The 25,284-nt window shown below is 52.1% G+C and overlaps 12 protein-coding genes across 12 annotated transcripts; 6 read left to right on the top strand and 6 right to left on the bottom strand.

Moving 5' to 3' along the window:
* Window positions 1-5: 5 nt before the first annotated feature.
* TFG1 (transcription factor IIF subunit tfg1) lies at window positions 6-2,438 on the top strand (the record flags this gene model as incomplete). Its single annotated transcript, XM_064871749.1, has 3 exons — window positions 6-1,367; window positions 1,416-2,073; window positions 2,122-2,438. The coding sequence occupies 3 exons, from the start codon at window positions 6-8 to the stop codon at window positions 2,436-2,438; spliced, it is 2,337 nt and encodes a 778-aa protein (XP_064732129.1).
* A 1,286-nt stretch (window positions 2,439-3,724) lies between these two features.
* Window positions 3,725-4,310, bottom strand: MRPL27 (60S ribosomal protein L27, mitochondrial; the record flags this gene model as incomplete). The annotated part of the gene is made up of 2 exons (XM_064871748.1): window positions 3,725-4,021; window positions 4,122-4,310. The coding sequence occupies 2 exons, from the start codon at window positions 4,308-4,310 to the stop codon at window positions 3,725-3,727; spliced, it is 486 nt and encodes a 161-aa protein (XP_064732128.1).
* Window positions 4,311-4,570: 260 nt separating this feature from the next.
* On the top strand, window positions 4,571-7,408 carry PMZ80_003318 (uncharacterized protein; the record flags this gene model as incomplete). The annotated part of the gene is made up of 1 exon (XM_064871747.1): window positions 4,571-7,408. One exon carries the CDS (start codon window positions 4,571-4,573, stop codon window positions 7,406-7,408), a length of 2,838 nt encoding a protein of 945 aa, XP_064732127.1.
* A 1,435-nt stretch (window positions 7,409-8,843) lies between these two features.
* On the top strand, window positions 8,844-11,498 carry ACF2 (endo-1,3-beta glucanase; the record flags this gene model as incomplete). Its single annotated transcript, XM_064871746.1, has 1 exon — window positions 8,844-11,498. The coding sequence occupies one exon, from the start codon at window positions 8,844-8,846 to the stop codon at window positions 11,496-11,498; it is 2,655 nt and encodes an 884-aa protein (XP_064732126.1).
* A 339-nt stretch (window positions 11,499-11,837) lies between these two features.
* Window positions 11,838-13,271, bottom strand: PMZ80_003316 (uncharacterized protein; the record flags this gene model as incomplete). Its single annotated transcript, XM_064871745.1, has 1 exon — window positions 11,838-13,271. One exon carries the CDS (start codon window positions 13,269-13,271, stop codon window positions 11,838-11,840), a length of 1,434 nt encoding a protein of 477 aa, XP_064732125.1.
* A 252-nt stretch (window positions 13,272-13,523) lies between these two features.
* On the top strand, window positions 13,524-13,907 carry PMZ80_003315 (uncharacterized protein; the record flags this gene model as incomplete). Its single annotated transcript, XM_064871744.1, has 1 exon — window positions 13,524-13,907. The coding sequence occupies one exon, from the start codon at window positions 13,524-13,526 to the stop codon at window positions 13,905-13,907; it is 384 nt and encodes a 127-aa protein (XP_064732124.1).
* An 830-nt stretch (window positions 13,908-14,737) lies between these two features.
* On the bottom strand, window positions 14,738-16,001 carry PMZ80_003314 (uncharacterized protein; the record flags this gene model as incomplete). The annotated part of the gene is made up of 2 exons (XM_064871743.1): window positions 14,738-15,870; window positions 15,953-16,001. 2 exons carry the CDS (start codon window positions 15,999-16,001, stop codon window positions 14,738-14,740), a joined length of 1,182 nt encoding a protein of 393 aa, XP_064732123.1.
* A 1,660-nt stretch (window positions 16,002-17,661) lies between these two features.
* On the bottom strand, window positions 17,662-18,271 carry ARF6 (ADP-ribosylation factor, Arf Arf6; the record flags this gene model as incomplete). The annotated part of the gene is made up of 2 exons (XM_064871742.1): window positions 17,662-18,128; window positions 18,178-18,271. 2 exons carry the CDS (start codon window positions 18,269-18,271, stop codon window positions 17,662-17,664), a joined length of 561 nt encoding a protein of 186 aa, XP_064732122.1.
* A 1,252-nt stretch (window positions 18,272-19,523) lies between these two features.
* Window positions 19,524-20,537, top strand: PMZ80_003312 (uncharacterized protein; the record flags this gene model as incomplete). Its single annotated transcript, XM_064871741.1, has 1 exon — window positions 19,524-20,537. The coding sequence occupies one exon, from the start codon at window positions 19,524-19,526 to the stop codon at window positions 20,535-20,537; it is 1,014 nt and encodes a 337-aa protein (XP_064732121.1).
* Window positions 20,538-21,085: 548 nt separating this feature from the next.
* On the bottom strand, window positions 21,086-21,742 carry PMZ80_003311 (uncharacterized protein; the record flags this gene model as incomplete). Its single annotated transcript, XM_064871740.1, has 1 exon — window positions 21,086-21,742. One exon carries the CDS (start codon window positions 21,740-21,742, stop codon window positions 21,086-21,088), a length of 657 nt encoding a protein of 218 aa, XP_064732120.1.
* Window positions 21,743-22,620: 878 nt separating this feature from the next.
* Window positions 22,621-23,352, top strand: PMZ80_003310 (uncharacterized protein; the record flags this gene model as incomplete). The annotated part of the gene is made up of 1 exon (XM_064871739.1): window positions 22,621-23,352. One exon carries the CDS (start codon window positions 22,621-22,623, stop codon window positions 23,350-23,352), a length of 732 nt encoding a protein of 243 aa, XP_064732119.1.
* A 96-nt stretch (window positions 23,353-23,448) lies between these two features.
* Window positions 23,449-23,964, bottom strand: PMZ80_003309 (uncharacterized protein; the record flags this gene model as incomplete). Its single annotated transcript, XM_064871738.1, has 1 exon — window positions 23,449-23,964. One exon carries the CDS (start codon window positions 23,962-23,964, stop codon window positions 23,449-23,451), a length of 516 nt encoding a protein of 171 aa, XP_064732118.1.
* Between the last annotated feature and the right edge of the window lie 1,320 nt (window positions 23,965-25,284).

The raw sequence follows: 25,284 nt of genomic DNA, 5'->3' as shown, positions 1-25,284 counted from the left end.
ACACGATGAACAACACAACCACCAATGGGCCGCGATCTGCGCCTGGCAATGGCCCAGCTGCGAATGGCGCAAATGGCGCAAATGGCACAGTCCCCCCAGTCAAGCGGATAGTGAGGAAAGGTCACGCCAACCCATTTGGTACTGCCAGACAGCCAGGCCAAATGATGAGACCCAACGGACAACCACTGGCGCCAACGCGACCAAATGGTGTACCACCACCACCACCACCTCAGAGGACGGCCATGCCAGTAGCAGCAAGCTTGAATCCTAACAGCTATAGCGGCTTTACCGATCCTGCTGTGCTGTCTGGACAAAAGAAATATACCGACTACAAGCTCGTCGCAACCAAGAAAGATCTGGTGGAGGGCTTGCGATACCACATCATGCAATTGTCCAACGACAAGAACGTCGATATCCGAGATCCTAAACAGTTTCCTCACCCTGCCCATCTCCATCGCCGCGATCCGAAGTCGGTTACTTCGGCCGTGAAAGACGAACAAGCCGAGTTCAAGGACGGCATGAATGCGGAAGAGCGAGAACAATTGATCGAGAAGAATGAGGCTCGCAAAGCCGAGAGGGCCGCAAATCTAGCCTTGATTGCTCCCACCCAGGCTGCTCGTAAAGCCAACAACCTGAAGACCAAGACCAAGGCTGTCTACAGACGAGATTACACCGAGGAAGACAAGCGTCGCATACAAACCAACTATGAGGAAAAGTTGCCCTGGCATCTGGAGGACTTCGACAACAAGCACTGTTTCGTTGGCGAGAATCAAGCCACCTCGTCCCACCGTCATGTTGCTTTTGCCTACGAGTCTCCTGCCGATGCCAGACCTGGCAGGTTCCGCCTCATCCCAGTTGAGAAAGTCTATGAGTTCAAGCCCAAACGCAAAGAGCGCAAAGAAATGACCATCGAAGAGGCTGAGGCCGCTATGAAGAGACGTGTGCATATGCCCGAATGGCTAGAGGCAGTAGAAAGGAGGCCTATCGAGAAAAAGAAAAGGGAGATGGAGGCTAGATCCAACAAGTTGTACACTGGAGAAAATAAATCCAATAAATTTGCTGGCCGGACAGGCGAGGATGCCGACTGGGACAATGACGACGACGGTGGTCTTTTCGCCGACGATGAGGAGGGCGACCATTTCGCTGTCAAGGACGAAGATGAAGCTCTGGCCGACAAAAGAGTAAGGGAGGATCAGCTCAAAGCAAACTTCTTCGATGTCAAGGAAGAGAAGGAGTACGACGAAGAAGAGGCAGAAGAGCAAAAGGAGGAAGAGCAGAGGAAGATGCACTCGCGCGAATACAGGAAGCTTCTCGAGAAGCACGAGCACAACTACAACCATGCCAGTGATTCAGAGTACTCCTCTTCGGTAAGTTCATCTCTAGTCTCTTACTTTGCTATACTAACAGACTTATAGTCTTCCGACGAAGATGAAGAAGAAAGAGAGCGTCTAGCAGAAGAGAAGCGGAAGCTCGAAGCAGGTCAACTTCAGCCAACCTTAGCATCAGGTGCTACAACACCTTCCGGACGGAAAGAGAAGTCCGGCATTGTCAGCGACCGTGAAGGCAAGACCAAACGGAAACGTCCTGGTTCGCCAAACTTGTCAGAAGCAGGTTCAGGCACCGATACATCTGCTCGCAAGAAGCCAAAGATGAAACATCTCGATTCTGCCAGATCTATCTCACGACCAGATACACCCTCAGGCCAGAAACCGAGGATTCGACCAGGCGCTGGATCAGATACAGACGCTGGGACGATGTCTGACTCTACTCGAAGGCTGAAGTTGAAGAATTCTGGCAAACCAGGTCGTGCCTCTGGTATCCCTTCCCGTACAGCTTCTCCAGCTCCAGGCTCGCCTGCCGCTCTCCCCTCCCGCGCCGGTGCAGCCTCTCCTCCTGCGGCCCCTGTTCCGATGCCTACCTTGGAGGACGTCAGTAGAGTCATCAAAGACTCAATGCCGGAAGGCCTCACAATCACCGAGTTCATAGGAAAGCTCGCACACCCGAAAGACAAACGCCAGGAAATAGTAAAACTGACACTGGGCATCGCCAAGCTACACACAAAGTCGGACGGGCGTAAGGTGCTTGTGCTCAAGGACGACGCACAAAATAATTAGGAGTCAGATGGTGCAGTTCCAGACGCCGCAGCTTCAGCAGCACCTGCACCCACATCTCCTATGAAACTCCCTTCGCTCGACATCATCCGATCGACCATTCAGAACTACTCAACAGGCGTCTTAACCATGGAAGAGTACATCGCAAGAATACTACACCCGGCAGACCAGACACAGAAGCTAATCGATAAGACTCTCCGGATCGCGCAGGAGGTCCCCACCCAGCATGGCCAGAAGCAACTCGTCCTGAAAGCAGGCGCCTCACACTGGGACTTCCGCTTCTCGTGTATCAGAGGGAAATGCCTGCCTCTGGAACGCTCAAACTAGGAGTTACCTCCTGCTCTCGCCGAAGCGATAGCGCTGGGAATAACCGCGGACCAGTTTGTTGCGGCGTGTCCTTTTCCCCCGGAACAACGCAAGGAATTTATCACTTGGCTTCAGCCGAGGGCAACGCGAGGTCGGTTGCACCCGAGCGGTTCAGAATATCTATTTTCATATGGAAATTGGATGAGAAAAGGCAGACCACATATCCGTAAGATCGAACATGAGATTGAGTGTGCGAAGGGGAGGCTGGAGGAGCTGTCTGAGAGGGACTGAAGGGAATAGAGTGGGTTTGGTATATCATTAGACCAATACTACAGCTTCGATTTTGCATGTCTTCAGCATTGGGTTCTATTGAGACGCTTTCCCGGGTCTCATTGGAGGTGTACGAAGAGGAATGAACGGGTTGTCTACTATCAGTAAGACGAGTGCGACTTCTCATGACTTAGCTTCAATCACGTCCCCGTCATTTGCTTTGCTTTAGCTTTGGGAGGAACTCTGCTTTGGGTTGTGCTTGTGCCATCAAATCGACTTCATGCGACCGTTCAAATTATTGGGCTCTTGATCACGGCTTTCGCCGATTTACAATTTGCTATCACTGTAAAGTAACTGATACATTATTGTATACATGCTTACCATCAGGCAAGGATACCGTATATAGAGTACGCACACATCTCCCTGCGCCTCTACTGTACATCCAACCATTGTTGCCGCGCTTTCGATACGGTACTACCTGCGGCTTCATTGGTTACTCGATATTAACGGATGAAAGAGGTTTTCTCTCTCTTTCCTCGTCAGGTCTGGCCGCGTGCTCTGGTTCTGGATTTCTTTACATTGCCGCTTGCTTTTCTGCCGCTTATCTCATCACTGCGCTCGGCGACGTACGGTGATTGCTTCAGTTTTGCGGTGCAGTGGATGGATACTGCGGCATGTCTGTGTTGTGTTTGTGTTTGTGTTTGCGTCCATCCATTGCTGTGCGCTTGGTGAGAACCTGAGTTGACCTGACTAGGTTTGTCTGCGCACGTGGTATGGTTTGGGGCGTGCAGCACCAGAGTTGACATGACATGAGTTGAGGATATCTGCTCTGCCAGATCAACCACGAGCGTGGGAGGCCATGGCTAGGGAGAAGGACGGACGGCGTACTCTCATTGCAGTGTGGTGCTTGAAGCGCCCCTGACGGAGCGTCTTCTTCGGCTGAAAGTGAGTGAGTGAACCAGTAGTCTTGGCTCCGACTATCACGCTTGTGTGCGCTATCCTGCTCAACGCTCCCACTAAACCCTAACAATCTCATCTTATCTTGTTGGTTGCCCCTGCTGCTCCTGCTGCTGCTGTGTCTGTATCTGGTCCACCTGTGGCTCATGTTCCCGTCCCTGCGTAAGAACCTCTGTTTGTGGTGGTGTCTCTGCCTGCTCCTGCCCCTGCTCCATGGCCTGCATCTCCCTCTGCAAGAACCAATCATATTCATTTGGGTTCTGATCCTTCCACCACCTCAGATACTGCATCCCATCGAATCGCCCGTAGACATTGCCCGATGGGTCGACGGGGATCTTCTCGCGCTCGAGGATTGAGCCGGAGACGAAGGGGGTTAGCTGGGATGTGTTAACACTTGATCGTGGCCTAACTTCGTAGATCATGCAACGGCACGGCACGGCTAGAGTGATGGGATGGGTAGAGGTAAGGGAAACCTACCTGTGTATCCCGCAAATCGGGAACAACATAGTGTCTGGTCTTGCGCCAGTCGATGAGGTAGTCTCCGTGTTGAGTGTGGGCGCCTAGGGAGCCGACGTTGCTGCCGCGGTAGAAGCCTTTGGCTACTTGTTTTGTTGAGAAGCGGATGCGGGTTTTGAGGCGTGAGAGGAGGGGGGTGGTTGGGCGCATGGCGGGGGTTGGATGGGAATGTGAGGTGAGATGTTGGTGGAGAGTGTTGGATGAGATAGATCTAGTAGAAAGCTGCAGTGCTTATCCAAGTTGATGGTGAAGGTCTCCGCGCAGATGTCGAGGAATATGCACATGGGGTAGTTTTGATTAACCGTACATAATTTTTCTGGATTGCGGCGATTTTTGGAAACCAAATATTTTGTCCCGCTCGAAGTTGCAGCGAATACACGACCACTCCAGACCACTACAAAAACGTCACGATGCCTCGTCAAGCGCACGGTCGCTCTCTACTCGACAGCGGGCCCGCAAAATCACGAAAAAGAAAGCCAGCTAAAGGTCGAGGTCTTAATGCGCTCGAGACCGCAGAACGACAATTCCCAGAGACATTCAAGATACGGCAGCATAGACTCGGTGAAGCCGAGGACGACGATGATGAACCGAGTACTCGCGCTGATGCGGATGAACGGTCTGCTAAGCGGAGAAAAGTCGAAAATACAATAGACGACGCCGAATCTGTGGACGAAGGTAGTGATCCGGACGGTAACCCGTGGCATGTCGGTGTGGAAGATGATGACGAGGACAGTGATATTGACAGTGATGAGGCTTTTGGCGAGAGCGACGAGGAGCGCTTTGCTGACTTTACCTTTCGTGGTAGTGGAGATCCGAGGGACAGGAAGCCTGAGCTAAGGAACAAGAAATCTGCCTCGAAGAACCTCGACATGGACGAGGACGAGGACGAGGACATGGCTTCAGATGCTGGCGACGACGAAGAGGAGGAAGAGGACGATCTGGGTGAAGATGCGATCGACCTTGCCGCAGCCTGGGACTTGGACGACGAAGAACAGCGTGAAGAACAAGAACGAGCTGCCAGGAAACAGAAAGGCAAGAAGAAGACGGAGTCGCCTTCGCCTAGCATTGGCAGTAGTGAGGCCTTGGCAGAGTCAGCAGACTCAGCATCTGACGAGCAGAGCGACAAAGAGGAGGAGGAATACGAAGGCTTTTCAATCTCGGAGGATGAAGGAGACGAAGACACCACTGCTAGGCTTCGCAACTTCATTGAGGGCTTGACTCCTGCCCAACAAGACCAACTCAATCCTAAAAGGAGCCAGATGCCTCGAAACCTGCCTGACAAGCCCTCGCAATTTGGCTTGCCAGCAGCCGGTCTCTCCGCAGCAGATCTAATGCAATATATTAAAGACCCCACTCAGAGGCAGTCCTTGAAGATATTGCAAGCGGGGGAACGAGAAGAGCCATCAAACTACAAAGGTGGCATACCAGGGAAGCTCGCTGCACCACTTGCTAAACGCCAACAGGCCAGGCTGGATCGCGTCGCCGCATATGATCAGAGCAAGCAGACCTTAGACCGATGGGTCGATACTGTCAAGCAGAACAGGCGTGCCGAACATGTCTCTTTTCCCTTGGTCGACCAAACCAAAGCGTCTGCATCGAACGTCAAGACTTTCCAGCCCATATCCAAGGTCCAACCACAATCTGAACTCGAGTCCAAGATTCAGGAGATCATGCAGGAGAGTGGCCTCAGCACAGGTAACGGCAAGACCGAAGAAGAGCAGGAACAGCAGTACGAAGAACTACAAGCGAAGGACGTGCCGCTTGAAGAGGTGCAAGCAAGGCGCAGAGAGCTCAGAATGCAACGAGAACTGATGTTCCGCGAGGAAGTCCGAGCAAAGAGAATCAAGAAGATCAAGAGCAAGGCGTACCGAAGGGTCCACAGGAAAGAGCGAGACAAGTTTGCGGTGCAAGAGCGGGAGCGACTCCAGGCGGCTGGCGTGCTCAACTCTGATGAGGAGCGGGAGCAGAATGACCGCAGACGTGCAGAGGAGAGAATGGGTGCAAGACATCGGGAGAGTAAGTGGGCTAAGGCTGCGAAGGCCACGGGACAGACTACCTGGAACGAGGATGCGAAGAGTGGTGTTTCTGAACTGGCGAGGAGGGATGAGGAGCTGAGGCGAAGAGTTGAGGGGAAGAATGTCCGTGGTTCGGATGAGTCGGGGAGCGAAAGCGAGTCAGAGTATTCAGATCCGGATGAGGAGGATGACAAGTGGCACGAGAAGCTTGAGAAGTTGAAGGAGGTACCTCAGTCGACCGGGAAGTCCAAGTTAGCTGATATGGCATTCATGAAGAAGGCGGAGGCAGAAAGGCAGGCGCAGAACGATGAGGAGGTGCGGCAGCTGCGTCGAAGCATGAACGGGTTTGAGGACGGTGCATCAGAAAGCGATTCAGATCTCAACGAAGCGCCTACGAGGCAGAAATTTGGCAACGATCGGAAGAAGGCAGTCAAGCCTGCCGTGGCACCGGTCCAGCGCAATGAGTTCGAAGAGCGACTCTCAGAAGACGAAGATAATATGGAGCCGATAGAAGCGCCAGACTTGGAGCCATCGATCACGAAACAGGCTGCTGCAGGGCCGCCGAAGACCAATGGACATGTGCCATCAGGTAAGGTACCGGCTGCAGCCCGGGTATCGCAACCCCAAACCAAACCAGCGGTAACGACCAAACCGTGGCATACTAAGTCCAGCGCATCGGGCAAGAAGAGCAAAACACAACAATCAGCCCTGGACGATTACACCAGCCCATCAGAATCAGAAGGCGAACAGAACAATGGCCTTGACAACAAAGACAAGCTAGCTCTCGACATCTTTGCAGGTGACGACGAAGAGGACCTTCGCAAACAATTCCAGAAAGAGAAGAAAGAGATCGAAAGAGACGAAGGTGATCAAGTCATCGATAACACACTTCCAGGCTGGGGCAGCTGGGCGGGAGCAGGAATCAGCAAGCGAGAGCAAAAGAAAGCCAAAGGCCGCTTCCTGACAACTATCAAGGGTGTGGCTCCTGAAGCACGAAAGGACGCCAAGCTTGACAGAGTCATTGTCAACGAGAAGCGAAACAAGAAGAACGGTAAGTACCTCGTGACTGAGCTGCCTCATCCATTTGAGTCTCGACAGCAGTATGAGCGGTCGTTGAGGCTGCCAATGGGTCCTGAGTGGAGTACCCGGAACCACTTTCAGGATGCCATTAAGCCTAGGGTGTTGTTGAAGCAGGGACATGTTATTAAGCCTATGGCTAAGCCGATTGCATAAAGACAAATACAACACTGTTGATTGAGCTTCTCAATCATTTTTGGCTTTCTATCCAAGTAAGAGTACGTATTTTTCGGCTTCGAAGGGGCGAGGCTGGTGCGCACGAGCACTCGAAGTGCTTGGCCGCGTCTGGTCCCGTGACTTGCCATGTTCTCTTCATCCCATGTTCACGTGGTCTTCATTCCTTTCGAGATGATCACACTGACTTCGGCCTTGACACCAGCGTGATGTATTGTGCCGCGCACATCGTTCGCTACAGCAACAAAAGCCCTGGAGACATATATGTGTGCGGTCAGCTGAAGCTAAATTGTGATGGCAGAAGGTGGTACCCGTCCTTTGTCGTCGCATTCCTGGTGGTGGGCAAGTAAAATGTCCAAATGACTTCATGTTTCATCGTCCCTTCCATCGTGCCTGCCTCATGTTCACGACCACGCGTCTCGTGGCATGCAAGAGCCACTCCAGCGGGCTCCTGCCCTCGACAATAAGATGATGAAAATTCTCGAAACTATGTCAAGGTGAGTTTCTTCAGCGAGCAACATTTTGTGTAGCCACCTCCTACCACCATCAACATCAATACCTAGCTTGTCATCCGTGTATCGATACCTACGACTTATCTCTTTGCGTTGCGCCTGTCAGCCAGCGGACTCGTCTCCAGAGCTTCCTCAGTTTAGCTCGAGGTCAGCCTGCAGATGCCGCCATCACTATTCGAACTCTTGTCCTTGGTCAGTCATACACTCTTTCTCGATCGCCATTCTCAGCAGTCTCATGAAAACATCATCGGTGCTGGCCCAGAACTTTCTGGCATCTCCCTGTCGGGTCCGAGCTCCTACACTTCGCAGCAGCAAGCAGCAGTTATGAAGAGCTTCGCACAATTTGCCTGATGCTGGACCTCAAACCCTGCTCAGTTGTCCAGTCACCCCGAGGAGGATCTTTAAAAGAGACAAGGGCGTGCACCATGCGGGCTCCGGACTCAGCATCGAGAGGCATGGCCTGAATAAGACGAAGGACCGCATACTCTTTCTACCCGCTCTACCTGCCCCTCTGATTTGCTTTGATAAAACTCCCCCAGACATTCGACTGACTCTCTACAGGCTCTCCTACTTTCTGCGCTTCCCACAGGTGACAGTTTCAGGATATCGATAAGGCACAGGCACTCGTCACACTGTGAGTCGAGCCCACAACTCCAGTACCTCTAGCTAATGAGTTCCCAGTACCCGCCCAGAGCCATGCTGGTCGACAGACTCCCGACTGTGACCACGCGTCGCAAGATGACGAAACCTTGTCTTATACTTCGGCGTCGGAAAGTGTTGTCACGATAGTCGAAAGCTCGTCCTATTCTGCTTCACCGGACAGTGTTATCACGGTCGTCGACAGACAGGCTCAGACAGTAACACTTACCTCGATACCCAGCACGCAGTCACCAACCGACACCAGCATGGAAAGTGGAGCAAACATGACTGGCTCTATCATAACCACTCTTGCTACAGAAGGCAATCCGCCTGTACAGCCATTCCCCACTAGCCTTCCCAGCATTACAGAGTCCACTCTACAGCCCGCTAATGCTACAGCGGTACCGCTCAATGGCACGACATCTGCTCCTCCGCTATCCATCACTGCCACAGTCACCATACCTGTGTCGACGTTCGAGACCGTGGTGTCAAGTGAGACAGTCGCAAGCATCCCAGTTCCGACAGTCGTCAACATATCTTCTATCACGGTCGCACCTACCACCTTCACGAGTGACGGCACTGTCATCGTGACGTCATCAGCGCAGCCTACAGTCATTGAGACTACTGCCACGGTGTTGAGCGAGACAACTATACTTGCAAACCATACTGTGACAGGAACAGCGTCCACCGTCGTTGCTACAGGTACTCTTGCCTCAATAATGCCAACGTCCACAGATGCCTGCAGATTCACACTTGGCTGCGAATCTGAAGATGTCTTCCAGCCCGTTGCAATTGGTCCGCCACCAGCCAGCATACCTAATGTGCCTGGCCACCCAGTTTCACGACTCAACATAAACGGCATGACCGGCCCGATAGGGACAAACAAGTTTTACTTCAATTTCTTCCTGGGTTCGCAAAGCTTTCCAGCTTTCGTGATGCCCTACAGTTTGTCATGGAGTAAAGGCGGAGGCAACGCTCAAAGTTGGGGCATGGCGGTGTCTCATATTGATGATTCACAGAAGGTGTACGGACCGAACAGAGCTGACATACCGGGTAATCCGGCCTCATACTACATCAATCCTCTTGGAATACAGTCAATCATCTTCTCAGCTGCCGAGCTCGGCACTTCGACAGTACTGTCAACGGATTCTCTCGGCGACATGTCCGGCAACGCTAATTTGTCGCCAAACCAAGGATCGACTTCTTACATCAAGTTTCCGATGGTTCAGGGCATGGCTTTTGTGACTGGGCTATACGAGTCGCTTCAGCCTGAGATCCAGACGGGCGTCTTCTTTCGCTCGGTCGTTAGAGTCGGCCAACTCAAAGGCAATGTGTACAAGTACCGTCTGACTCTGGAGGACGGCAAGCTCTGGCTACTCTATGCTTCATCATCTTACGGTCTGAACCCGAACCTGAAGCTAGTGTCAAGCACGATGTTGCAAGGTCTTCCGAGATGGTCAGGTTTGATACAGATAGCCAAGCTTCCTCCTGGAGCCGACGAACAGATATTCGACAACGCATGTGGTGTGTATCCTTCTTCGGGTGCAGTGGGTGGGTATGCAACTAACTCGACGGCTCAATACAGTCTCTCCTGGACTAAGTCTGGGCCGTATGCAAACAACAGCACCTTGCTGATGTACGCTTTGCCACATCACATTCAGTCGTTCGACCAAAACACTGCTGGTAAAGTAAGGCAACAGGTACAGCTACAGACCACCACCAAAGGTACCGCTACAGCTGTCGTGTCGGATTATTGGATCCTCAATGAACAGCTGCAGCCAGCAATGGGTTTTGAGCCATGGCGGCCTGACACAGAAGGCGTAACCAGCTTGCCGCAACGAGCCATCGATCTCATCCAGAAAGTGGCACCTATTGAAGCATCTCAGGACATGAATGCTCAGACAAATCTCAACAGCATGTACTTCAGTGGAAAGGGACTCAGCAAATTTGCTGTGATTGTCTATACTATGAACAATCTAGCAGGTCAGCAAGGTCTTGCTGCTGCTGCTCTTGAGAAGCTGAAGGCCGCTTTCGCCACATTCGCAGAGAATAGACAGCAATTTCCACTGTACTACGACACTGACTGGAAAGGTCTTGTCTCGTCGGCAAGCTACAGGACTGGAGATCCCGGTGTTGATTTCGGCAACTCATACTACAACGATCATCACTTCCACTATGGCTACTTTATCCATGCCGCAGCCGTGATAGGATATCTTGACCCCGCATGGGCCCGGGCGAACAAGGACTATGTCAATGCTCTGATCAGAGACGTCGCAAACCCGAGCACCCTCGACACATACTTTCCCATCTTTAGATCTTTCGATTGGTATAATGGTCACTCGTGGGCCAAAGGACTATTCGAAACTGGTGATGGAAAGGATCAAGAGTCGACCTCGGAGGATGCCATGTTCGCATATGGGCTCAAGATGTGGGGCCGGATCATTGGAGATCTCTCTATGGAACGCCGTGGTGACCTGATGCTTTCAGTCGTGTCCCGAGCTATCCAGAACTATTTCTTGATGGACTCCGACAACAAAAACCAGCCAGCTCGCTTCATTGGCAATAAGGCGACTGGCATTCTCTTCGAAAACAAAGCTGACCACGTCACGTATTTTGGTGCGAACCTGGAATACGTTCAAGGCATCCAGATGGTACCAGCACTGCCGTTCTCAACTCTGACCCGGACGAAGAAGTTTGTGCAGGAAGAATGGGAGCTGTACTTTGCAGATGGTGCTGTAGCCCAGGCTCAGACTGTGCTCGGCGGCTGGAAAGGTATCTTGTTTGGAAATCTTGCGATCATCAACCCACAAGCGGCGTGGAACTTCTTCTCGCAGGACAATTTCGATCCTAGCTGGATCGATGGTGGAGCGAGTTTGACTTGGTATCTGGCGTACACAGCTGGTTTGGGTGGTGTTTCCTAACAATGGATCAGGTTGTTGCGGAAGTGTAAAGGCATGGTATGGCGTCGGACTTGGGCGGAAAATTGTCTTTCTGTTGCATATGATACCTGGGATGTTGGACTTTGGGATTCGGATCGATAGACTATCAGAAACGTGGGAAGAACGGGCTCTTCCTGCATGGCACCTCAAGGTCAGAGTATGGCGGCTAAATCCTCAATGCAAAATCCTTCACCTCAATGGCCCGTTCTTCTGCTGGTGACTTTCTTGCCATACAGTAGCGTAGATAAGAATGTGTCCAAACATCAGTAATCCCTTCGTGTACTTCTGGGAATTTTTGACATCCTGGACTTCGATCATGACTTACGTAGGACCACGTGGAAATCGCACCGGCCGCCCCTGATACATAAACGTTGCTTCACCGGTCAACCCGCCTTCGTCGTTATCAGCATCACTGTACTTCGTCACGACGTCGTAGCCTTCTAGACCTGCGCGTGCGGCGGCGGCGTTCCATGTTATTTGGCGGATGAGGGTTTTGGGGACGGACTTGGGGTTGGGTTCGATAGGCGTTGACGTGTATGCATCATCGTTGGCATTGTCGTTGCCATTGCCATTGCCATCGTCGTGCGTCGAAGTCGGGGGTGCTTCTACTTCACTTTCGGGCGAGGAAGATATGCTGACTGTAGAGTTCGAACCAGACTCCTCGAGACAGATATACATCAACGGCTGGCGTGAGCTGGCCATGGACTTTTCGACGCCGTCTGTTAGGGGGCGGGTTGTGATTAGGATGCCGAGGGTGGGCAGGTCGGGTGTCGATGTTAATGTTAATGTTGATGGTGATGGTGAGGTGGAGGTGTCTGGGGACTGGATGGGGTCTATCTGTGTCTCCGAGGGTGAGTTGGCGGAGGACGAGGTGGTGGTGGTGGTCTTCTCGTTGTCGAAAACTCGGATGGGAGAGCCTTCGGGGTCTAGGATGGGTGAGGTGGTGAAAGCGCCATTTAATCCCGATGCTGATGCAGCCGACGACCACAGTGATGGTGATGGTGATGGCGGTGATGATGGCGACGGAGTCCGCGGTTGAAGGCTTGCGACGCGTATGCGATGCGCTGCGAAAGCCTCTTGCAGTGGCCTGGATGAGGATGAGCCCATTAGCGTCCCTTCTAGCTCTCGCATGAGCGATGGCATGGGTTTACGGTGGGATGAGAGGCGTTTGGCTTGGAGGAGGACGCGGAAGGTTTGCGTCGTACCAACTCCCTCACTACATCCACCGCCACGGTGGCCACTGCTACCAATACTAGAATTAGAACTCAAACCAGGCAACCCCCAAGTCCCAATCAGATCCACACCCCCATCCCCTTTTCCCCCTATCCGCGTCAAGCTAAACCCCAACTCATCCTGCAAATGTCGCTGGATCAGATACTCGTACCGTGTGCCCAGGTACACACTGCTAATGGAGAGTTTGTCGCGCTTGGCTGGGTCGGACTGGGCGTTTATTCGAGACTGGTGAAAGCGGAGGTAGGAGGAGAGATCGTGGTGGTCTGTTAGGATTGAGGTGCTGGGGAGTGACTTTGAGGCGTTGGCTGCTTTGAGTTGGAGGTCTTCGTGGGGGAGGAAAACGGAGACGGGATGTGGTTGGGTGGATGAGAGGGGTCTGCGTTGGATGGGGTGGTGTTGGAGGCTGTGAAGGGTGGTGATGGTGTTGCCGTAGAGCTTAAGGTTGTATGGGATGCGCAATGCGCGAGTGGGCGAGGCGATCACATTGTTGATGCTTCTGAGTGACCTTGATGGTCGGAGCATCAGGTCTTTGCGATGACGGCAGGGTCGTGTATGAAGCTGGTTTCTCGGCGCGTTGTATCAGTAGGCTTAGGTGAAAGAGGCACGGACAATTAGGGGCTCGTAAGGCTGGCTGTCAGCCTTGTGTGGCGATGGCGATCGCATGTCGATCTTCACTTTTGCGTATCCGATGGTCGCTCGAACAGTTCGTCGTCCTTCGTCCCAACTCCATCTACAGCGCATCTGTTCAGTCAATCATCTTTCCGTCAAGTCAACATGGAAGCCCCAGCCCGCGCCCACGCCCGCTCCCTCTACCGCTCCCTCCTCCGCGAACTCCCAACCCGCCCCATCACCCAATCACCTTCTCCCCTCCGCTCCAGCATCCGCTCCCACTTCCAATCCCCTACAAACTCAACCACATCGTCACCAGAATACACACTAGCGCGCCGCCAGGAAATGGAGCAAGCGGTTCAGTATCTACGGGCGCAGCGGACGTATGGTGCGCTGCTGGAACGGTATAATCCTGGTGCGGATATGAGTGAGGAGGAGAGGGTGAGACTTAGTGCGAGGAAGGTGGGGATGGATATGCCGGAGACTTGGTATGGGAAGGGGGAGGTGGGGGAGGATGGGGTGTTGAGGTTTAAGGGGAAGAAGGAGTGATCGCCCGCGCACTTTCGTTAGTGAAGTGATGTCTGTGGAATTATGCGACCGTCGACATCAGGTACCATTCGCATGAGGGCTGGGATTCATGGGTTACGTGCTGTGGTATTGGCCCTACCCATGGCTATCGTGATCGAGTGAACGGTTGGTGCGCAATGAGGAAAGGCGAAACCAAGCACAAGATCCTACCTCGTCAACAGAGCCAGAATCGGTACACAACAAGCTACCAGTGGGTGCCGAGCGCAAGAAGCAGTGTCAGTCAGACTTTTAGGTTGGAGAAGCAGAAAGTCGACTGGTCCCCAATCAAGTCGCCACCGAAGGTCCTTGAGTTCTGTCCTGGCTCAGTACGAAGTGGGCGCCCACCGCAGAATCTCCCTCGAAAGCGAAGAAGAGACGAGGAGCCAAGGAGATTGTGGTTACAAGCTAGACAGGCATGATGGATGGTAGAAGCCAGGAAACATGCTGAACGACCACGCGTATTGTACACCCAACAGACCCGTGTCAAGATTGGGACACTGACTGAGCTTATGGCGAAGTGAAGAGGAGACAGCCACTATGGCCCGCTGCATAGACGTCGAAAATTGATATCGACGCGGTGAGGAATCAATGATCGGGTGGTGACAAATGAACGATGGAAGCTAGTTACAATAAATACTCGTTGACTCGTTCCGTCCATTAACATATACAGAAAGCCCGATTCGCCGCTTGCTATGCAAAGTAAGCCCACAGTCATTCACGCAATGCAAGACTCCAAAAAGTCGTCCGACCACTCTCTCACTCTCGATGCCTGGTCCATCACCTCTGCTGTTACTTCGTCCCTCAGAGTGTTACTACGGCCACCACTGCATCCTCTTGTAACTCTCGATCATTTTCCGCACTTCATCAGCTGTAAACTTCTCATGCTCATATTTGAATCCTGTTGTCTTCTCAAAGAACTTTCCATCCAGACTGAGTTCCGAGTCTTTCAGGAGCTCCTTCTCCATGAAAGGACTCAATGGCCCTGGTCTTGTTATTCCGGCCTTTTCAATAGAATCTGCCCACGGCTGTAGTGCATCTTCGTTGAGGTCGTCAACCACGTGTTCGAGGTTCAGCTTCGCGAACTGCGACACTATCGTTCCGTGGAAACCTGTTTGTATGCCGAACACTTCCGCGACGAATTTTGCTAGCATGCCTTGACTTGTCTCACCATGGTCGACGATGTTGAAAACAGGTGTGTTAGCCGCTGGTCCATCGTCGCCTTTCGACAATGTCGGCCGCCTACTAAGCGTAGGCGAGGATGGTGCTGTATTTCCTCTTCTCCACTCTGCAGCTGTCCACAATGCCCGCACGGCGTCCTCAACATGCACAGTGTTTATTCTCAGCTCTTCTGTCCATAGCCATTTCAGCTCTTTCTGCTGCTCCTGGTAGACTTTCGCCAGACACAGACCCTTCGAAATGAAGCCCGGATCATAATCTCCGTACACGTGGGCGAAACGTAAGATGACGAGATTAAGCCCAGGTATCCTGCTCAGATCCTGCTCAATCTCGAGTTTGACCTTGGCCAGCTTGATCCACGGTTTCAGCTTGTCACTTTCAACACGCGGCGTCCGGTTGGAAACGTACACCATGCCTGTACTTGCTTCTACGAAAGCGCCCACGCCTCTTTTCGCAGCCTCTTTTGCGAGTGTTATGCTAAGCTGATAACTGCGCAGCTTGTAGATCTCGTACGTCTGTGACCACGCTGTCTCCCCACCAAGGTTGAAGACATAGTCCCATTTCCCCTCAGGTACGTCAGGGTGGTCGAATATTCGGCTCATGGCGGTCTCGCGACTGGCATCGGCCTGCAGGAAGACTGAGCTTGAACATGATTCGGTAAACTCTGGCGCAAGATGCGCTAGTTGAGGTAGCACCTTATCGACTAGTCGTACTGTTGATGCGAGCTGATTTGTATGAATGTGTTTTGCAAGAAAGCGACCAATGTAGCCTGTTCACGGTAGTGGTCAGAGTGTGAGTCCCGCGGTGTTGGTGGGGGGTTGTTGATGCCTCGGGTAAACAGGATGACGTACCTAAGCCGCCGACGATTAGGACGGAGGGCTTCTTCGTGGCCTCTGCCATTACGGTTGTAGGTGGTGGAATGTGAAACCTGAAATATGTTGTGTACAGTTGAAGAGCGGAGGACGCAGCTAGTTGAATAACCTCAAGGTGGGCTTGTTTGGGAGGATACGAGAACGACTCGGAGGCAAGTGCAACTTGAAGTGGATGCGGTCGCTACCAGCACGACCGTTCCGTACTTGGTCGCTGTCAGTTGCGAATGTCAGCAACAACGTTGTGCATAGTGAGGTCAGTGTGTTGTTCCTGCCAGTGCTCGCGTGGGATGTCCACCACGGGCCGGGAGATGGCGCAATGGCGACTGCCTCAAGGTTCGTCGATGTCTAGCGAAATTGATTGCTGTCAATCTGACCAGTGAAGCAGCGCTGATAATGGGTCTCCGCTGATAGTCCGGATCTGAATGGCACTAGTCTTGCCTGTGCTGGTCAGAAGACCTCGTAGACTGGGGTATGCTGACAATTACGATGATGTAGCGCTTGTAGAAGCTGTAACCTGTGTAGAAAATACTTCGCTTCAGATCTTTTTGAACCTTTTGAAACGATCAGAATGCAACTCTATAGACGCAGCATGAATTTTGATCACTGTTTCAGGGGCAAGCACGAGCTAGAGGATGACCTGCAGCCTGCATGCACTGTTGGCGAACGTGCATTACGATGCGGTCTTCATTGCCTTCTGCTTGGTGCGTATCATCTAGCTGCAGAGGTCTTGCATAGCTTGGACCTGAAGTTTACCAACCTTCCGGCGCTCTTGAGAAGTTACATCCCGGATGGTCGAAGTCAATTGGCATGGCTGAAGCTCATCTGGTGCGTATTGGCTGCAGGTACGAGCGTAGCGGGTCCTGAGAGGAACGCCCCGAATCATCCTTTGTGTCTCAACATCGGCATCCGCAAGGGTGAAGGCGGAGGTGGATCGTTGAATTGAGCACATTTTTCTCGGACATCTATTGTGCAGTAGTAAACTGCATGTTACACCGTTCAGGATGCTGAGACGGAGCCGAAACCATTCTTTTGATGAGACATATCCGAAGCCGACTCGATAGCAGGTGACCCACGAGTCTGAGTTGCTGCGTTCATTGATTGCGTGCCGCAACAGAAATCTACGTACACACCTGTCATTTTGACTGCTCGTATGACCATGCAACCTTCCGTCTCCATCCCGCTGTACGACACCTCATGCAATGGCACAGGCCATGCAGATCATGTCACTACCGACCGCTTGATGGACAGTACGCTATTGTGCAGATCGGGCCTTTCCATCACACTTGACCTCAATGGTCCAAGTGTATCTCATTCTGTATGTCGCATGCGCCAGCCGACATGTGGCAGCTCTTGGTGCAGATCCGTCATGCTCGAATAAGAAAAGCCATAGGGGAGAGGCTACCGTTGACCGAAGAAGAGATTGAGTAGCACCAAATCGTCCTTTGTCCTCCACATCTCAATTGTCATTCATAATGCCCATCACTTGGCCCAAAAATCCATAGTAAGTGCCCGAATTATCAACATATTAGGTATAGCGAAATAGACAGCTGGCTAAAAACGATTCGATAGTCTTGATCGCACCCACAAATGCTTGCATCCGTCAACATCCCCAACGCCGAGATCGCTCATTTATGCTGTACAAGTCAAATCATTGCTGCTCGAAAGAGATTGTCCGTATCCATAGGCTCTTATTTAGCGGCCGGCCTGGGCTGATTCTTCACATTGTTGGACAGCCAACTCAAGCCTTCTAGTAGGCCTTCACCTGTTGTTGCGCAACTAGGCACAACGTACCAGACTCTTTCCTTGAGCTGGTTCAGTCTCAACTTCTCGGTGACTTCTGTAGGTGTCATTGAGCCTGGAATATCTTGCTTGTTGGCAAATACGAGCAGAAGCGCTTCTTTCATTTCTCGGTCCAGGATGATTCTGTGAAGTTCCTGTCGTGCTTCGTCTATTCTCGCGCGGTCGTTCGAGTCGATGACGAAGATAAGGCCTTGTGTCCCAGAGAAGTAATGCCGCCAAAGAGGTCGAATCTTGTCTTGACCGCCAACATCCCAAACGTTGAACTTGACGTTCTTGTACGTGACCGACTCCACGTTGAAGCCGACTGTCGGGATGGTAGTAACGTCTTGTCCCAGCTTAAGCTTGTAGAGAATCGCTACAGATGCATCAGTATCATGCCTTCCGCCAAACTTGAGCGCGCATACTCGTCTTTCCTGCTGCGTCCAAACCCAACATAAGCAGTCGCATTTCCTTAGACCCGAATATCTTTCCCATCATCTTTGAGAATTGACCTCCCATATTCTTAGCTGTGCTGCCGAGGCAGTCTTTCCTTAATCCGAAGGATGCGACAAATCACAGCAGTTCTGTTATGCTCCAATTGGTGATAGATGTGATGCGCAAGATAGCAAGGACGTCCGCTGCTTCTTGTAAGGCAAACGACGTCAAACAAACGTTTCGAATCGGACTGCGTGATCTCTGTATTGCTGCAGCAGAGATTCGTTGTCAATAAAGGCCATAAAATGGTCCCTTTCGCAGGTTCCGGCAAATGGGGGAAGGCGCGTCAAGACGCGGTTCCCATTTCGCTCAGGGGATCGTCGATCCTGCCCAATGAAGTTGGTGTCCCTCGCGATAAGCTCCGAGGCTGTCTTGATAGAATTGGATCATTGCGCTTGCCAAGCAGTGCTGGAAGAACAGTGACTTCACGTTGACAACCACGACAACTTAGAAGAGGCATGGATGGAAGGTATTTTTTCTGTTTCTTGACACATGAGTCGGGGTCTGCTGTGTGTCACAACCTATTCCCGGAGCCGGAAGCTCATTGTGGGCCGTGGCCAACATATATCACCCGCTGCAGGCACTTTCCAGGTTCGCGTCCGCCCAAATTTGGAATGTCTTCAGATCCGAACATCCTACTTCTACGATCCTCCACGAATCATACTGCAGTGGCATATTATGCACATGACCTTCGACCAGTGACAGCTACGTCCTCAGAACTCTCCAAGTCTTTGCGGCAACAGCCAATGCTGTGATTGAATCGGGTGTCTTCTTGCCCACCTGCTCCCCATACGAGACTGGGGCAGTGGTGGGAACTTTCGATGCCGTTACCTCGCTACTTCGATCCTTCATCGATATCATACAGTGATTTGTAAGGTTCCAAAGCTCACGTGTGAGCCTAATCAGGTTCCTGATAGGTGTGTCGTTACAGTGATGAGCAGGGCGCAGAAGGTGAATTTCTGACTCGCATCTTATACCTTTTCCGGCAACAGCTCTATCTCTAGCTCGAGACAGACATCGACACCACGATATAGTTGCATCCGATATTCATAGTTTCCAGCACTGTATTGGGCTATGCTGACCCGAATGAACGATACCATGACCTGCGCGTAGCGGGAAATGTCTCTCCTCGTGGGACGCCTAGACAACTCCTCTATCAAGATGGTATATCTACACAGACTTACAAGCCGTGGCATTGAGATCACAACCTCTGAATCATCTAGCTCTCACTACGACCCAAGGCCTGCATAGCAACCACTCAGGAACACACATCAATATGGCCCCTCCAGAAATCATCTTCGGCACAGGCGGATTCGGCTTCTACGAAGGAAGCCCCTTCAACACCCCAGAGAAAGTCCAAGCAGCTTTCGACATCCTCCAAAAACACGGCACCACCAGAATCGACACAGCCCGCCGCTACCCCAACCAAAACTCAGGCACATGCGAGCAACTCCTCGGCCAACCAACCATCACCCCTTCACCCTCGAGACAAAAGTATGGTCCATGCTCGACCGCCACACACCCGCCGAACTCCAAAAGAGCATCGACGAGTCCCTCCACCTCCTGCACCTCCCCAACATTAACACCCCCTACCTCCACTACCCCGACTTCAGAACCCCCCTCCAAGACGTCTGCCGCGGCATCAACGACATCTACCTCCAGAACAAATTTTCCAAATTCGGGAATCAGCAACTTCACCATCCCCCAAATCAAGCAGATCCTGCAAATCTGCGAAGAAAACTCCTACATCAAGCCCGTCATCTACCAAGGCCAATACAACGCTCTCGCCCGTGACGCGGAACACGAACTCCTCCCTCTCCTGCGCAAACACGACATCGCATTCTACGCTTACTCGCCCGGAGCGGGCGGCTTCTTCAACGGTGTCGACTCAACTAGACTGACGGCGCAAGACCAAACAGGCGACTTCACGCGAGGGATGTACGGAGGGGCAGGCGGTGCGGTCGAGAAAGTCAATCAGGCTGCGATCCGACATGGCCTTACGGGTCACGCTGCGGCGTTGAGGTGGGTGTTACATCATTCTGTGCTGGATGCGGAGCGGGGGGATGCGGTGGTAATCGGTGCGAGGACGTTGGAGCAGCTGGAGGAGACGCTGCGGGCTTGTGAGATGGGACCGTTGCCGGAGGAGATGGTGGGGGTGGTGGACGGGGTGTGGGGAGCCGTGAAGGATACGGCGCCGTTGTATAGTATGTTTGCGAAGAGGGAGGGGGAGGGTGAGAATGCGATGGACAGGATGTTGAAGAAAGAATCAGACTGCTGTGAAGAGATGTGAGCTGGACGTAGCACGTGTGTGATTAGCAAGGGTGTCTGGCGTGTGATGGTTGCTCATACTGGACCATATTGCATGTCATTCGCGACGTGCACAGCATATGTGATGTCCACCAATTGTTGATGTGCTTTGACGGAGAAAAAGTGGATGCACGATTGCTCGGAATGGTCACGCGACCACAATTGAAGGATTGGTGAATGCTTTCAATGATCTTCTCGTCGGTTGGTACGGGTATGTTGATAACGAGGACAGATTGTGTGTATGGCAAGCATTCAGACTTGTGATGAGGCCAGTAATTTTCCATTCTGCTATCTACCGCCTCTGATTGAGTTTGAAGTTGAATCATGGCATGAGCTGCTGGATGATGCTCACAAAGTCAACGCCAATTGAGCATTAAGCCTCATATCTACCATACTCCGTGGGATGTGCATCACAGCAATATAATCCTCCCAGTCGTCTTGAACGCCATTGCCGGTGCATCTCAAAATGCAGAAATCGCCTCCGTAAGCCCATAGACATCAAGGAAATAGCTCTCGTCTGACCAGCGTGATCTACAACCCACGCAACATCGTAGTTCGTTCATGCTCCAACTTCGCCGCATTCCTGTCCTTGTCTGCTTGCCGCGCATCTTCCAATCCACTGCAGTTGTGAGATTCCAACATTCGGTGCTTTCCGCAGAAGCGCTTTTGGCAGAAACCGCAATCACCGACGATTGGCTGCGCGGCAGCTTTGCATCCTTCTTTCGTGCAACGCGGCTTATTAGACTTGCGTGCTGCAGGTTTCGTAGAGGTAGGCGTGCTTGTGCCGGATGTGGCGGTAGATGACGCTGGTTGTGATTCTGAAACGGCGAGACCAGTAGTCATATCTGAGGCTTCGGGTTCCTGGCTGCCCCGCGGTGAGGGAGTAAACAGGTTCAGGGTTGAGGACTCTTCTAGTTTGAGATCGCTGACTGTAGTTGAGGGATCTAACTGCTTGCCACCGAAGACAAGCTTGGAGCCCGTAGGTAATGTCGTTGAGGCCGAGAGGAATTCTAGGACGTTGGCGACTGTGTGCGTTGGGCTCACTTTGAGTGGAATGCCTGGAGATGCGTTAGATGTGCCTCTGATGTTATACAGGCGTGCTATCTTACTCTTGCCGCCACTGGTGGTGACCACGATCTGGATGTTGTCGGAAGAGGACGAAGATGGAGAAATCGGAGTGGCGTCCATTTTGATTGACTGAGGTATTTGATAGAAAGAGAGAGATGGTTCTTTAGTCAATTTGCTTATGTATGCGCAGGCTGATACAAGCTCGTTTGTTCTTGAGGCAATGATTTGGCGGCAGTCCGGAAATGGCGATGACTCGGTTCGGGCTGATTGATAAGAACTTTCTAGGCCGTTGTGAGTAGGCTGTAGGTCGATGAATTTGTAGCGAAGACAAGAGTGATCAGTGTGGTACTTCAATCAGATGGTGACAGTGAACCAGAAGTGTGTTTGAGGTAGATAACGAGAAAGAAGTAGTTACGAGTACTCTGGCCTACCAGGTGACGGGTGAGACGATCGGATCCGTTGGTCAGGCAAGTGCAGATGACACTTGGACACCTCTCATGCCGACAAGGACCAAGCGCCGCAGCTTCGGCATGAGCGTGGCGGTAGTGACTCCACAATGACACTCGCCGCCTCTTCTAACTCGATCACTCGGTCACGTCGAAGTGAAGCAGCTAGAGTTAAGGTGAAATTCGGGAGGACCAGTGGCGCCAAAAGTGACCTGAAATTGGTCTTTCGAAACCCACCAGCCTCATTTGGGTACGCTTGCCGTCACTCCTCGGCTGTCCTCAAGGCTCCAAGCCTTGGACAGACTGGAAGCTTCGTGAACCCTTGCAGATCCGAGCTCGGCTCCCTGCATGTTTTCATACTCAGCATTGTCGTCAGTAGTAGTGGGGGCTCTTTTGTTCCTGGCACGTCCCGGTCTAGATCCCTCTCTGGTGCTCTACGCTGGCTTTGTACGCTCGGCCTGTACCAGCAATGGAAGATTGTAGGGTGGAAGTCAATTATTGTCAGAACCTCAGTTTGAAGCGTCGGCACTGCCGAAACGTCTCCGGTCTGGTATGAGCACGATAAAGAAACGCAAAACGCTAGATGACTACTTCCTCAACAAACCATCAAAACAGAGCAAAACATCCAACGTACCAAAGCTACCACGTGAACATGAAAGCATTCCTGGCCTCCGCATCTTGACCGACTTTGTGACAGCAGAAGAGGAGCAAGGACTTCTAACATTTCTTGACCAGCAAGAATGGCGCACGGACCTCGCTCGACGAGTGATTCACTATGGCGGCACATATTGCTTGATGCCGCCACGGACAGCAACGGCTGAAGAGCGGAAAAGAATCGAGAACACCATCTTGACAGCACATCCGATGCCCAACCAGCTCGATTTCATTGTCTCTCGAATGATTGGCCACGGACTGTACACTAATGCAAACAGGCCCGAGTACTGCATTGTGAATGAGTATAAAGACCGTCAAGGCATCTCTGCACATGTTGAGAATTTTCGATTCATTTCGCCCGTGTGCGCTGTAACGCTCAGTCAGGGCGACTGGATGCGCTTCCATGAATTGACGAAAGCCGACGATGGTAGCGTGAGATCTGGCAAAGCAAGCAAGGCTGAAAAAACTGGCCGTGTGAAAGATGTGTGGATGCCTCGAAAGAGCTTACTTGTGATGGAGGGTGAGGCTCGTGAGAAGTGGCAGCATGAAATCGTCAGAAGCAAAAGAGGTCGGACTGCTCCGGACTGGAGGAGGATCAGCCTGACCTTTCGAACCGATAAAGACAAATGAGTTCTTGCGTTGAACTTGATCTGGCCTGACTTCAGTCTCGGGCACAGACATTTCATGAATATCCCTTTCACTCGTTTGAAAGAGCTTCGGTTGTTGTCAGTTGTGCCGAGGGTTCCTATCGTGTCTACGACGTTTCGTATTTGTTGCGGCATTGATAGGCTGCACTGGTTGGGGGTTTTGCTCTGGCTCGAGCCACATATTGATGTCGCGGATGCTCAAACCCTGTTGGGTTGTGTCGGAGTCCTGCATTGACTGTGGAGCATAAAACGTGGCGTTGACATATATCCCGTTGCTGTCATCGACTGGTGTTGGATACGTTTGCATACCCCCATACCAGTCTGGCTGACCATATGTTTGTTGCACGGGGCTGCGTTGCGACGGTGCTGTCGAGTTCGGAAACGAGGCGTCATCATACTTGAAGTCATTCCGCACTGGCTGTCGTGGCGTGCCCCAATAAGGGCCTTCAGCGGTTACTGGCGGTGCGCTGCCATATGGAGGATTGTGGTTTCTTGCAAAGGCTTCTAGGTCGTTCGATGGGTTAATCGCATTACCCGTCGTGCCTGCTTGGAAAATGGTTGCAGGTGGCCCATCTGGGTAACTAAATCTTCGCATGTTGTTGGTCTGTCTTTCAAGCTCGGCCACAGCTTCAATTGGAGCGGGGTGTCGTGGTCCTTTGTATTGCAGTTCACAATCATTGCGTCCAAGCTCGAAGCATCTCGAGCATCTCAAGTCAGGCCCGGGCACACACTGCCACTCGTTAGTGATTGCTGAAACATAGTACAAGCTACACACCAGCTTCTTGTCAGTCCGACAACCTTTACATTTTCGTACTTGACCCATTCTGCAAGATGTGGTTGTTTCTATCCCAGTGGAAGGTCCAAAGGCTCAACAAGATATTTGAAAGTTTTTGCATGGCTTATATAGATATCTGGTTTGGCGAGTAAGCATCATGATCTCTCCAGCACCCAGCACATCCTCCTCTGAGCGTCACAAGGCATTGTTGTTGTCGGAAGCCCAGCAAACAGCATTGCCATAGGCGTTTTCCATCCGAGATCGGTGGACCTCATTGCTGTGAAGCGCAGCCACAACCACAGAGGGAGATTGCAGGTGGATGCGAAAGCGAAGGATGTGCGTGTACGTTGGCTCATTGCTGTGGTGCGGACTTTTCGAGCAGGCAAATGGTATCTGAATGATCATTGCGAGTCGGTCAGGTATTCATCCTGAAACAGGAACCCATGAAAAGGAGATGCTCGCCTTCCACTCACGAGATTGGCTCCTCAGGGGCAGTGCACCGAGGGCAGTAATCTTCAGGTCGACAAACGCTCATGAGGTATGCGCGTCGTACGCAGGATCACTCCCTCAGAGGTTACGACGAGCTTCACTTGTTGCGAAGAGAGCGAAGCGCGGCTTGTTGGATTACTTCAACGCCCTGTTCCAGAAGGCGGAATTTGCTTTCATGAAGATGCACTTGCACCTGCATCAAAAGCTCACGAGATCATGAAGAAACCGGCCTGTATGCGGCCCAGGCGACAAGAGTGGAGACTGTAATAGTCTTCCTGCGACTCGGGCGAACATCGACATCGACAATTGTCGGAAGGCAACCTTATGAGACAACGTCTGCACTGTACCGAAGACTGACGAGAAAGCGTTCAGCATCTTGTGAAGTGAAATTGGTCACTGGCGACGACTAGCCTCGTCAAAAGTCCATAAGCAAGCGTGTTCAGGAGTATATCCTTTGTCATTGAGCCTGCCTAACCTTTTGCTAGAGGCCAAGGATAAATGCAATGTTGCCAGGCGGTGCCTAGTTCATACCACAGTACGGCAGAAGGGCCCACGGTCAGAGCTGATGCCTGTCTACGGATTTCATACAGCAAGCACATATTGTGCGAGCATGGTTCCCGGTCCTTTGCGCAGGCAACCTGCTTCCAGCTG

Source organism: Knufia obscura (assembly GCF_036327395.1).
Source record: "Knufia obscura strain CCFEE 5817 isolate CBS 148926 chromosome Unknown scaffold_3, whole genome shotgun sequence".
Lineage (NCBI taxonomy): Eukaryota > Fungi > Ascomycota > Eurotiomycetes > Chaetothyriales > Trichomeriaceae > Knufia > Knufia obscura.
Note: the sequence above shows the minus strand (reverse complement) of the source record. Positions and strands in the feature narration are given on the sequence as shown.